Genomic DNA, 14,853 nt, shown 5'->3' with positions numbered 1-14,853 from the left:
TCAAGTTTGTACAACTTTAGGCAAAGAATTATATGTAACATCTCTTGATTTAAAATCCACTTTTATACTTAAAATATATTTTTCCATTCTTCATTAATCAGTCGTTATCACCATAGTGGTTCGGCTAGGCGATTAGACACATTATATATAATCGAGTTATCTTTCCTTGTACAGTGTATTTGTATAATTTACAAAGCATCGTCATTCACACACACACACACACACACATATATATATATATATATATATGGGTCTGAAAAATTCCCAACGATGTTAGAACTGTCAAATTTGCGATGCAAATTTTTGGTCGTTCCCTCCGCAGGACTCGAACTCGTACCGCTGTGACATCTATGGCAACACCGCCTGCACAAAGTCCACCGCCCTAGACCACTCGGCCAGCTAGGCTATGTAAAAATATAGCTTTCGCTGGCCGGGTCATTCCTGCTCGTAGGATTAATCTAGGGCTGTAACTTAGTACACGATGTATGGTAGTACGGGACAGTTCATTTAGATGTTATTATGTAGGATAGAGGAACAAATTAATGATGCATGTCACAACAAATCAATATTATACAAACGTCTCAGAATGTGACGACTCTATTCACTACACTGCTCCATCGGATCAAATTGATACAGGGAAGTTATGTAAACGTATAGAAAGGTCTGAAAAATTCCCAACGATGTTAGAACTGTCAAATTTGCGATGCAAATTTTTGGTCGTTCCCTCCGCGGGACTCGAATTCGTACCGCTGTGACATCTATGGCAACACCGCCTGCACAAAGTCCAGCCCTAGATTAATCCTACGAGGAGGAATGACCCGGCCAGCGAAAGCTATATTTTTATATAGCCTAGCACATGGACGTTGAACACAAATAATATTGTAATTATTGTTACATTCGGAACACGTAAAGAATATCGTCCTGGCTGTCGAATCGTTAATAAGTACAATTAATATAGTTATCAGATGGACCCTCGAATTCATCTGAAAATTAAAATAAAAAAGATGATTTATCATATTGAACCCACAAAAAAAGCTGTGCGGTCAAATGTTTAGAACTGTTAGAGCTTTAATAAAAGACAATGTTAATGATTTTTATGCATTTAAAACCAGTTTCATCAATAACGATTGCTATTTCGTTTCCATGTAGACAGCTACGTAATTAAAGTCGGTTGTATTCTAGACCTTCTAAGCTGGAAAAATAGCTCAAATGAAATTAATGAAATGAAATTATGTAGTTTTTCATGTGAAAGTCATGTGAAGTTTTGGTTCACATAAATTTCATGTATCCATCAGCACCATGAAAACTGATTAATTCAACGGGTAATAGTTTTCCTTTCCTCGTTTGTCTACCCCGGACTTGACTTTTTATGAGCAACTCGGCGGGTGTTTCCAGAAAAGCAGAGGACGCTTACCCTACTGGTGCACTTGGTCCATGCTCCCAGTTTTTAGTGGAGTCCGAGTTGCTCATTTACTTTTGTTACTTTGTATGTATGATTTTAGTTACTTATTGTTCTTTGTTGTGTATGTCTGTTTTCCATGTCTGGTCTTTGTCTCTGGATTACATTCTTTTGATTACCGTACTGTAGAAACTATAGGATTTTCGATGTGAATTTTCTCCTCAGAACAGGCAAATTGGAATGAATTATTTTACTTTTCATCATTTACATGATGATTGTAGACCCAAAAAACTTAATAACAAAAATAAAAATGTGTAGGCTTTTTGTTGGTGAATCACAGAATCACAGGGGTTTGCTCCCCTTATCAACAACCAGACTACATATCTGTAGTATATAAATTGAGTTATACAGTTAATATATATCTGTCTAGTCTGGCTGCGTATTTGACAGTGGGAGCAAGCCCCTGTGAAAGAATGTGCACGATTCTTACAAAGACTGCTACATTTCTACATGTACTTAAACATGAAAATCTGGAATATGTTAATCAACATAAAACATTTGGTTTAAGATCTTTTAAAACTAAAAAGTTTTGATATGATATTGTATCATCCATATTTAAACTTTATTGTCAATAACATTTATGTCAAAAAGCCAACACATACAGATATTGATTAGATATTTCAAACTAAGACAGATAACGACTCGTACCACAACTATTCAACCTATATACACTTACCATAAACCTATAGAATTATTCTGATACGAACATGAAATCTTTACCAACACTGGTGCCTTAGCATCTTAAAGATAAACCTTTGATACAGCCTATGGATTAATAACGTCAAAGTCAAATAAACATTCATTTTACTTGTGAAACGTAACATCCGAACAGCTTCCGGTTGACGGTGGATCAATACTGACTGTCTTGTTGTCGTTTCCTCATTTTTACCACAATATATATGATAGTAGGTGATTAAATATGTCATCATTATCTCCTCCACATCCGATGGTTTTAGAACAAAATTAAGTTGTACATAGTGTAACTTGAGGTTACAGTGTCTTTATATACAGTACTATACTCATACATACTTGTATACATCCGAAAGGCAATACTGTTTCAATGGTTTCGATTTTTCATGAAGAAAAGATGTGAGAAACGGCATCTCCAATGTATACACGGACGTGAAAGATTAAAAAAAAAAGATTATGTCCAAGATTACATTTGAAAGATTAATCAAGGGACTCAAGGTTATAGCGGTAATCACAAGAATGTCATCCAGGGACAAAGACCGGACATGGAAAACAAACATACACAACAAAGAACATAAAGTAACTAAAATCATAGATACAAAGTAACAAATGCAAATGAGCAACTCGGACTCCACTAAAAACTGGGAGTATGGACCAGGTGCACCGGTAGGGTTGTGGTATTTTATTATGTCAATACATTGCACATGTACACTCCTTAAGACGTTCACGTTTCCCATTTTAGCGTTCCTGTATCGTTTATCGTGCGTTAACACATCGTTTTGCGTTCGTTTAAACGCACGATAAACGCACGATAGAAGCGTTTGTTTATTTTTGTACTTTGAGTATTTCCTTGATTTAACTGATATTTATATATTTTTTTGCTATTATCAATTTATACAATTTCATTAATTTTATTTTTTTCTGTCAATATTATTATTTTCCCCTAAACATCTCAAGTAGTGTATATTTTGCAAATTTGTCATCTACCTTTAGCGACCGGGCCGGGGTGTCCAGGTTCATTTAAGCATACATGTACAAATGTAATAGTGCTTCTGTATTCGATGTTCAGTGTCAATCCATTTCCTACATGTTTGATGACGATGATTAAACCCAGAGCAGTCCCGTTTTATGCGCACAAGTACTCAATGACATTTAAACAATGTAAAATATTTTTTTTGGGATAAATATGGCTTTTAAACATTCTGGACTCGAATGTTCTGGATCAGCATTCCAGCACACGTCCCCATTCGCTTTCCTAACTTTAAACGTAAATTCCTTCTTTGTCTTTTATATAATCTACAAAAAGCCGGCAAATGTTCACAAGAAGTTGCTGAAGTAAGTCATACATGTGTATCAGAAAATGAAATAATTGTCTGAGCCTGGTTTCATAAAAAAATCTTTAAATTGAGATTTTCCTCAAATCCTTGAGTTTTTCTCAGATCTTCAATTTCGAGTGAACTGGTTGGTTGAAATCGGAGGAAAAATTCAAGGAAAATCTCAGTTTGAGATTTTTCATGAAACCAGTCCCTGGTCTTTTGAATGGAGAGTACTAACAATGATATTTATTGGTCGACATATGAAGCCCACAGCCAATGTTAAATATGTAAATGAGATAATAAAAGTTGATGAACTGTAATGCTTTACATGTACATGTATAAACTTATAAGGTTTATATCGTACAAGAACGTGAAATTTAGGCAAAGAAGCTAGCTGAGTGAAGAGAACCTCTGTTGACCTTATATTCCATGGGGAGCGACGAAGATAGGTACATGTAGGTACTAGGTAGGTAGGTACCTGTGTGTAAAGGTTAAATAAAATGTTTGTCTACTTGGGCGGAGATTCACTCTCTGGCAAAGTTGTCTTTGTCAGTCCAAGTACAAGAATTTTGTTTTTGTCCCTTGCTACCATTTTTGAGTGCTTCTGAGAAACCAACATTTTATCTCCTTTTGGACTAATACACAACTTCCATGGCCATTGTAGGGCGTTGTCATAGTAGACGACGCCTTCATATTTCCCGCTCTTTCCATTTAGCTGGACAATCGTTTTCTGATCAGATGCAGCCACTAGGACCTTTGTTCCACAAAAGACTATGCCACGGGGCAGTCTAATTTCCTCGTGAGTGAATGTCCAAAGTCGGAGACCGGCAGTGTTCATACAAATAATTGAGCGGTTAGGATAACCATCACGTGACACCACGATTCTTTCAGCATCTTTGTCGATGGCGATGAATTTTAAATTATTTACGTGAGCATTTATTGACCCCTCGTGAACCCAACTGTTTCCTTGTCTTTTATAGACGTATACAGACGATGAAGAACAACAAACGAGCTTTCTTCCGTTGAATGAAACTGAAAAGCATTTATCGTCAAGTGCAAGAACCTCGCCAGCAGTTATTCTCTTGTTTTTGATATCAATTCGTTGGTGTTTCAGTCTGCCAGTTTCGGGAAGGCATATTACAACTTCTTTGTTAGATATCGCAGCGACATCTCCGGGCGTAACAGAATACTTGGACATTGCTATAAGTGAAAGTTTTTCGTCGAATACTTTCAGACATTTGTTTTGGGAATCTGTCAAAACTATATGACCAGAAGAAAGTATTGCAGCACCCTCTATGACACACTCATATTCTTTCGAAGCAACAATATTGTATTCTCGAGCGGAGCGTGCAGTAACCAAACTACATGTAACTGAGCTCCTTTGAGACTTTGTGTCAATATCTGTCGTTCTAGTACTATTAAGACTGAGTCTTGGTACTTCCGTCTGATTATTGTCACGATTTTCTTCATTGGTCCCATTACTTGTTTCATCTGGTTCTGGACTGGTTCCTACTGACATATCGGCCATAGGTTTCATAGGTGAAATACGAGCAACTTCAATACCAGTAGTTAACTTTGTAGCTTTATCGGCACCACCGTCATATTGATTAAGAGAGAGTCGTGATGGTTGACCTTCTCTGGAAGCAACATTTTCTTCTCTAGGTTTTGCAAGTTTCCCCTTTACCCGCAGAATGGACACCGACCCTAGGTTATTAGTTTCCGAGAGTATTTTCTCTATCTCCCGATTTGATATGTATTTAACGTGTACATCTGTCATTGTTTTTAACAGAGATTCCAGTTTGTCTTGTCTTTGTTCATATTCCTTTAAAAGTTTGTTATATTTGTTGACAAAGGCCGATGGGTTGTCAACAGATCCCACCCGAGTCATCTGGTCTACAGCAGCTCTAGCTTGCGATACAATAGTGTGGCATGCATTGACTTCTAACTGAATATCTCCGGCTTCCTTCCGCTTCGATTCTGCTAGCACGTCAAGCACGTTTGTCTCCATTTTTATGAAAAAGTCATTAATCTGAGCTTTCATTGCTGCCATTTCCTCTCTTATTTCGTTTTCTTTTGATTCGATTATTTCCATCTGGTCTTGTCGATTATTCAAAATTTTCTCTGTTTCGGTAATTTGCAATGACAGATTATCAGCAAGCGTTGACACGTTTTCCCGCCGTTTTTGGACGGCATCGACTAAAGTTTTGACTTGTCTACAACCCCTATGAAACTCCATTGTACACAAAGAACATGTAAACATTTCGTGCTCTTCACAGTAAAACTCAACTTCTTTATCAAAGTGTTGTGGACACTGAGTTTGTGAGCTGTTTTCGAAAATATTCAATGCGCTTAAAATGTTAACTAGCGCTTCATTTGTTGGCAACATGTCAGTCCATTCTTCCGGTTTCCTTTGTGCAAAGTCAGAAAGACTAGTTGCTTTACTACACGTCGGACAAGAAAGGTCCTTCACATTTTCCTTCCCCTCTATTTCTGCAACGATGTGTTTGCTAATGCATTTTTTACAGAACGAATGTAAACAAACAAGAGTTTTCGGATCTTCATAATTGTTTTTGCAAAGGTTGCATGTCAAATGTTCCTTCGCTGCTCTTAAAGCGGTCGCCATACCTACAGTGCATGTATCATTGACGTCATGTGTTATCTGAAATACATGTAAACATACATTTCAAACAGTCATCTAATTAAAGATACTAGTAAAGCTACTATGCATGTACATGTACACATGGTTGTAATTGATGCGAAAGAACTTATATTTTGAACTTGCATTGATTTCCGCTTTTCTACAGTAATCTTCTTGGCAAAGACAATTAGCATTATAAAAAATCTTTTTTTTTCCTTTTTTTTTGTGTTTTTTTTTTAAGTTTGATCAATGTTATTTAATTGAAAAGGCGTGCATTGGACACAAACATAATGTGAATTTTCCAATACAACTGAGATCGTAAATCTAAATATATTTTTACAGCTTGACCTCGGTAACGAAAGGTATAATGGTATAAATCAAGACAGATGTTTGTAATGCTTTTTAAATACTTTGAAAATTCTGCTTTCTATACAATGCAGTTTCATACACAAAACTGCAAATGTCTATCAAAGAAGATTGCAGGGGTGGATAATTAAATATGCTCTATTACGTTGCCATCCGTTTCACTCTACACGTTGACGTACTCCCAAATAATTAGAGTGGGGAAACGCTCTCTGGGATCCGTACTATGGGCGGTCGTGTGAGGTCCGTAAGGATAGTTAAAACCGTAAAAAAACTCCAAATCATCATCATCACCTGTCTCGCCACTCCAAATCCAGAATGTTTACCATCACCATTGCACTATCGGTTGGGATAACCCATGGCACTTACTGTTTAGCGTCCTGGACTACCGGTGTCTTATGAGGTTGGTTAAGATAATGATAATAAACTTTTTGAAAAATTTACAAAATATACCTACCTCTATCTTCCACTAAACTTACTACTAATGTGTACACTGCCTTTGTATTGATTAATGGCTGATTAGTTACAATGTACATTTAAGACTCTATTGTTTCTGTCCTCGTTCTATATCATTGAACTATACAGTGTAAACATTCATTTCTTTTGTTGTCTGGTACAGGTTTAATCTGTGTATAGATCTAAAGCGAAAAATTGAGATCAATATAATATTAAGATATTAGTTAAGTGCTTTTAATAGAGATTTTATTCGCGCGTAGATGTTCAGTATAACACGAAAAGTAACACTTTATTATAATACTTTAAATCGATGGTATACAGGGGATCTGGGAGTTTGAAATAGACTTTTTTGGGGGAAAACTGTGCTGATTTTGTATGCAAAAATGGGTAAAAATTAACAAATTATACCCCTTAATACCCCTACTTCATAATGTTTTGGATCGCATCTCCCTTTTATAAACTTCTGAATCCACCGATTACATATTGTAATGCTATCAGTGACTTTTTAAAAAAAAATGTTTTTGGCAAAATAGACCCTTTATATGTAAGACAAATAAACAGACCATACAGTACAATTGTGGCAAATCACAACGAATCAAAAGCAATCATGGCATGCTATAGTTACAAACATGAACATGCCTTTGACCAATATGAACTTATATTTTCCCAACTCCAAAGACTGCTTTATAAAATCAACAATGATGGGCAATACATGATTTTTTGTACATCTGAATATAAAATATGAATTCGATTATTGGAAGAGTCAGACTGGTTAAAATCTGTGCATTTATCAGACATAAGATTTAAAACGTTAGTTCTTAAACTATGATATAATCATAAGTTTATAAGAAAATTGAATAAAAAATGTTTCTCGTCGTCTAGAACTTCGCATAATTTGTTCATGTGGTATACTATTTTTTTTTATAACTACCAAGTTCCATTTCTAGATTATGAACGTTAATGCGAAGCTTTGTTAGTAACTTTCTGCTGTTGAAATTATATTCGGTTTCCTCCATCAAATCTGTAGTGACCTTGGAAAATTTAAAATGGCAGGAAATTTACAGTCTATAAGGCTACATGTATATATTTATGTGGAAGAACCGTAGATAAAACAGATTCATCTTCGTATAATTGCACAACTACTTTTGGACTTTGTATAACTTGCAAGGTCTTTGCTCATGGGTACACTATTTCTAATAACTATCAAAATTTTAAATATTCTGATGGTTGAATATCTGTTTTAGTTTGCTGTAAAGATATGATTTAGTCGTGTTATCGAAGTTTTTATCTATCAAGAGCTCTTCATATTTTTTAACTTTTATTTTTAACTTTAGACTTTGCTTCATTAAAAGACTTTTCAGGGTGTTTAAAATCAGTTTTGTCTAATAGATATGCGCCCTTAACTAAAGGATTAATGTCATGGGAGTTTAGTTCTTCCACTTTGATAAATACATGTAGAATTACAGACTGTAAAATGTTCATTCATAAACCGAACTTCACTATCAAATTTAATTAACGGTCTAATTAAAGCGTAAAATAATTTACAAGATAGATTCACTAGAATATGTTTAAGATTTGACATATATTCTTAAGGGAAAATAATGTCTAGCTGACCGAGTGGTCTAGGGCGCTGGACTTAAAGCAGGCGGTGTTGCCATAGATGTCACAGCGGTACGAGCCCGTAATGGGAATTCGACCAAACATTTGCTTCGCCAATTTGACAGTTCTGACATCTCTGGGAATTTTTCAGACCCTTCTGTAAGTTTACGTTATCTTTCATGTATCAATTTAATCCAATGTAGCAGTGTAGCGAATAGAGTCGTCACATTCTGAGGAGTTATCTTGATGTGTCATTCAAGATGAAAGCACATGCCATGTTTTGGGAAAATATTTTAAACCTTCTGTACAACAAAGGTGTAACAACATATTTTTAAAATAAATCTACAACTTTCAAAATTCAGATTTAACACTGAAATTTTTAGATATTCCTGATCCCAAATGTATTGTGCAAGGCAATTTGAAATTTCATGCAATTTGCCCAAAAATAACTGTCATGTCTTTAAATTGTGTTAAATTACCAAAGTTTATGATATGGTCTAGAAAACAATTCATCAATAGTCATAAAATATTAAAGTTCTCATTAAAATCCTGTTATTATTTTCAAATCAGTGCCCGCTTGCACTGCACCAGATATAAAGGTTACATATGTGCATCTTCAAACAATTTATTTAAAGTGTTTGTACGTTTTCACTTATGTTTTTTGTAATAATATGATTTCATACATGTATTCAGATCACTTAACTACGAAGCAATTATCAAAGTTTCAGGGTACATTAAACACATTAGTAAATTAGTGAACACAATGGTTTGTGTGGTATAGCCTAGATTTTTACTTTAGCGGAACCTTAAACTTTCTTAATGGTCAATGATATTTCCTAAAAAATGAATTCCTTTACTTTCAGTATCCACTGCATACTTGTTACTTTCATTTCCAGTTTTTGTTTCAAATAAGAACGAGAGAAAAGGAAACAAGATGCACTGACACTGCTGTCAGTATCTTACTTACCCCGGGTTGTATTCTGAAGAAAACAAACGCAGCATTATGATGTATTGATTAAGAATTCTAATTGATATAGACAAATGAAATAGGCCATAGTATTACAAATCTCTTTAACTTCTTTGTTCGTAAAAGTGCATATGAAAACATAAAACCATAACACTATAATATTGTAATGTAAAATTTCACACAAAAAGATGAATAATTCTTATAAGTACAATGTAATTATATTTAAATAATTGAACAGATTATTCCTGAAGCTTTTCGGAATCAATATTTGGTCTCAATAGGCGAGGCATTTCAAAAACTAGTGGCATGGTTGGAATCGATTATAGTTAGATAATCGAGTGTTCATATCACAACTCACACGTTATGCCAGAGCTTGCCGAAACTACGCAGACCTTTTGTATCGCGCTATAAAACTAACAAATAGGCTTCTGGAACAGGGTTATGTTGCTACAAGATTGAAGTCATCACTACTGATGTTTTATGGTCTTCAACATGAACTCGTGGATCATTATGGTATATCCATCTGCGATATGAAAACTGATTTGTTTGTCAACGTGTCATAGTTTTCCTTTCCTCTTTCATCTACCCCGGACTTTTTATGAGCAACTCGGCGGGTGTTTCTAGAAAAGCAGAAGACGCTTACCCTACTAGTCCACCTGGTCCATGCTCTTAGTTTTTAGTGGAGTCCCGAGTTGCTCATTTGCTTTGTTACTTTATACGTATGATTTTAGTTACTTTATGTTCTTTGTTGTGTATGTCTGTTTTCCATGTCTGGTTTTTGTCCCGGTATTGCATTTTTCTGGTCACCGCAATGGCCTTGGTTCCCTTGATTACTCTTTTATAACTGCTCGTTAGGGAACGACCATTAGATTCTTTTAGGGGGCTGGCAATTTTTTTCAGGTCAGAGGTGCAAGTCAGACAATTTATTTTCATCATCACATTGTTTATTTATTTTCCATACTCATCAAAGAACCTAATTGTTTTCTATGATAATTTAAATGTGTATGTATATCCGGGTTACCAAAATATGTGGTTTGGGTTCTATATCAAAGCATGTGTTACTTTTTATGTTTATTATTAAAGGCACTATTAAATGAAGTTCATTCAGGTCTCCATAATACAAGGCATAGTCTCCGACTATATCCGACATTCCTGGGCCTGAAATATGTTCCAAATTAAGCGGGAAATATTGCGAGGAAATTTTTAGAGGGGACAAATTGGCATATCCAGGTATATGAATGAAATCTACAATTGCAATATTCAACTACACATTACCCCAGTAAACTAATTTATGTACAGAGGATTCCATTTCATTGCATACCTGATACTTGCACATTTCTTTTAATTGCACAGCATTTTCAAGAACCAAATCATTTCCTATCTCTTCCATGTTAGAAATTCCTCTTAATTGCATACATGTAGGTCTAAACGGTCATTCCTGTTTATTGCATTTTTCTCTAAATGTTATAAAAATTGACACTTTCTGGCCTTAACGATGCATTTTTAACAATAACTCAATTAAAAGGCGAAGCACATTCAACTATTTGATATTATTTTTATAGTAAAATTAGTCAAAAAGCCATTTCTTTGTTTATAATTACATAATGTTGGTTGAATGAATGCCCTAGTGTTGTTTATATAGGAATAGAAATTAAGATGTATAGGAGAATAAGACCATTACACCATACCATAATCTGATAATAGCATATTTCTGATAATTGCAAATATTTTTCTGACAAATTGGGTATGCGATTGTGTATTTAATATAGCCAACAGAAACTTGTGGAGTATTTAAGCATGTAACTATACTTTTCTAATTTATGATTTTTTATTTTTATTTTTAAAGGTTTTTCAATTCACTAGCCAAGGTCAGAATATCTATTTCCTGGCACTTTGCGAAATCAGACTATTTATTTTTTGGCACGATACATGTAAGACCAGATTATTTATATCCTACATAATCAGAAACAAATTATTTATTATCAAAATAAAATCCGTCCCCCCCCAAGAATCTAATAATCTAATACTACCAATACATGTACATGTAACACATTATGTACGTTTGCACTTTTAAAGCATCATTGGACGTCGCTATAATATTCTATATTGTTTGCCAAACCTTAACAATTAACTGCAGAATTGTTTGTCTAATGTATGGCAAGCCAAAGTGGACAAAAAACAACATTTTGTAATATTAGAAAATTAATTTTTTATATTACAAAATTACTTTTTTAATATAAGAAAACATTTTTTTAATATTAGAAATTCATTTTGTAATATCAAAAAATCGTTTTCTAATGTTACAAATTCCCGATTTATTAATATTATAAAATATCACACATTTTTTAATATTACAAAATGATTTTCTAATATCACAAATTCAATTTATTTTTTAATATCAAAAAGGTGTTTGGTGATATTAGAAATCTAATTTGTAATATTAGAAAATGAATTTGTAATATTAAAAAATATTTTTTAATATTGGAAAACACTTATTTTCTTATATTATAAATTCATTCTCGAATATTAAAAATTCATTTGCTAATATTAAAAATTCATTTTCTAATATAACAAATTCCTGATTTAGTAATATTATAAAATATCACACATTTTGTAATATTATAAATTGAATTTATAATATTAGAAAATCAGTCACATTTTTTAATATTACAAAATGATTTTGTAATATTACAAATTCATTTTCTAGTATTACAAATGCCTGATTTAGTAATATTATAAGATATCGCACATTTTGTAATATTACAAATTGAATTTGTAATATTAAAAAAATGAATTTCAGTCATATTTTTTAATATTACAAAATGATTTTCTAATATTCAAACATCGTCATTGAATTAGATAAATCCATTTTCTAATATTAGAAAATCAATTTCTAATATTCAAAAATAGTTTTTTAATATTAGAAATTCAATTGAATTTTTAATATTAAAAATGATTTTTTAATATTTAAAAAGTGTTTTGTGATATACGAAATCTAATTTGTAATATTAGAAAATGAATTTGTAATATTAAAAAGTCATTTTCTAATATTAGAAAACGGTAAATTTTGTCCACTTTGGCTTTCCATATCTAATGTCTATAAAAGCATTGACCCATGAATGTATAGTACATTGACAAACAGTACCGGATGCTACAACAACAAAAACACGCGCGCATGGACATCTGTGGGCAATTCTAGACTGAGGATATTTGTACACGTTTTTATTTATAATATAAACGTGTGACCAATAGTCTATATTTTGACAAAGTCACTTGGAAAACAAGAAAATTATTCAGAGTGGCCTTAATTAGTTTTTTCTTCGTGACATTTTTGATTAAGGTGATACCCAGATACTAGACCAGCTTTTACGAGAAAGAATAAATAAAAATTACGTCATTCTTTTCTAAGTAGAATTGTATCACGCAATACAACTCTATAGAGGACGAAAGATGATTAGAAATTGGATATCTATCTGTGGTTTTATAAATGACAGGCTTTAAAATGTGAAAAAGTGCTATCCTCTGTAAAAACCAGGCAATGGGTGGATCACGGTAGAAAAACACACATTTCCATGATGTTATCTCAAATGGAGAAATGGTATTTCTTTCCTTTAATGTGTCAGCAGTCCGATATATACATTGCGATTTCATCACCAAAAGGAGATAGTTAGTCACTTTCCCTTTTTTTCTGTACCCTGTGACACTTCAAGGTCGAACGAACATGTAACTCAAAATGTCTACGTACAATCAACTTAACTGTCGTTCTTTTATCCAAGATACATGTACGCTGCGTCTATAAATGTCAACGTTTATAGACTATTTCTTCTGGTCATATGGCGTCACCTGTGAGGTGCGGAATCAGTCAAAATTATCATTGTTTATGGAGGTCCTTAATTATTTCTGGACCTCGATCCACAATTCGAATTTCAGGAACTCTTAAATATTCGAGTAGCTCTTCATATATTTCTGGACCTTAACAATTCGATATCATGTGCAGGATCTCCATAAATAATGTAGGAGCGCCAGAAATCGAACGTTTGAGGTCTTGAAATATTTGAAGACCTCCTGAAATAAAACAACTACATATATTTGTGGAGATCCAGAAATATTTGAGTAAAAAAATCAAAAACTAATTAAATCAGGTTAATATAGAAATGTCCAAAGTGTCATAAGACGATCGAAGATTTAAAAAATAAACTTGTTACACTTAACAATATTTCAAAAAAGAAAAGCATCCATTTAAAACTTCTGGTACATGTATCTTCCGTGATCGTTTTAAAGTCTATTGGAAAGAGATACTCTCAATATTTCGTATAGACGACCATAAAGCAAATGCCGAAGGGAAATTAGTACAATGTACTTCACATTGGATTATCTAGTGACACAAAATATCATGCACGTCGGCGTGATTCCACCCCTACCCCCTTTTTTGAAAACACCTCTTTTTTGAAAAATAATATTACACAATTAGACACACTTAAAAATCAGTTCAAAAAGGTCTATACAATGGAAATACAGAAACTTATGGATAAATTACACAAATGTACAAACTAAGGATTACTGGCGGTTAACTGACATGCCAACTACAGACTAGTTTAAACCTGCAAAAAGTTACGTCCCCATCGTATGTAAAATCAATCCAAAGTTCTTCCCATGCGGAGTGGAGAAGTTGAAAACCACGGTGCATCATACAAATGTCACTCAAGTAGTACAAAATGTAAGGACATGGCCAAAAATTGCTTTTAATATTATTGAAGTGTTTAAATTTTTTGTACAGATCCCATGAGTGATTCAAAATGAATGTCAATAACAAAAAATGCCCTCCTTAACAATTTGACAACAATATCATAATCATAATGTTACGAATGAGCCTATTCAACGGTTTAGTTAACATATTAGGTGAGTTTCCAGCTTGCCATGCTTTGTGTAGAATATTACCGTAAAAGTAAGTGCGAGACATAATCGCACTTATGAATCCTTTACAAGTACATCTGTATTTGAGAATGAGTTCCTTGTATCGGTTTGAAAAAAAATGTCAATGTTTTTGGAAGAAGTGATATCGAAAACTTTGATGTAGCAATATCTCGGTTATATAAAGATTTCTGTCGTTAAAACCCGAAACAACTGTGATATGTAAACACCATATTATAGATTCAGAAATGGAAGTTACCATCTAAAAACGGATAGTTGAAATAGGGAATTAGAAAAAAAAACATCCCTTTTGTCGCAATGCTTTGTATTAAGTTTTCCATTATCGATATGAATGCTAAGAACAAGAAACGGACATTCATTATTATCCATATTAACTTTATTCAAAGACAGTTCCACAAGATATATATATTTAGTATAAAAAATGCAGTCGTCG

At 33.5% G+C, this 14,853-nt stretch overlaps 1 protein-coding gene across 1 annotated transcript; it reads right to left on the bottom strand.

The window, feature by feature from the left end:
* On the bottom strand, positions 1-6,991 carry LOC148600273 (uncharacterized). Its single transcript, XM_088558343.1, has 3 exons — positions 6,924-6,991; positions 2,136-6,124; positions 1-983 (listed from the first exon to the last, which is right to left on the bottom strand). Exon 2 carries the CDS (start codon positions 6,086-6,088, stop codon positions 3,974-3,976), a length of 2,115 nt encoding a protein of 704 aa, XP_088414469.1. The 5' UTR covers positions 6,089-6,124; positions 6,924-6,991; the 3' UTR covers positions 1-983; positions 2,136-3,973.
* Positions 6,992-14,853: the final 7,862 nt, after the last annotated feature.

The sequence above is a fragment of the Perna viridis genome, chromosome 13, assembly GCF_037379345.1.
Source record: "Perna viridis isolate PV_CMFRI_1.1 ecotype Kerala chromosome 13, ASM3737934v1, whole genome shotgun sequence".
NCBI lineage: Eukaryota > Metazoa > Mollusca > Bivalvia > Mytilida > Mytilidae > Perna > Perna viridis.
This window is presented reverse-complemented; position numbering and strand designations above follow the sequence as displayed.

Excerpts from the sequence above, each read along its gene's own strand:
- LOC148600273 (XM_088558343.1), bottom strand. The coding sequence starts at position 6,088 with ATGGCGACCGCTTTAAGAGCAGCGAAGGAACATTTGACATGCAACCTT.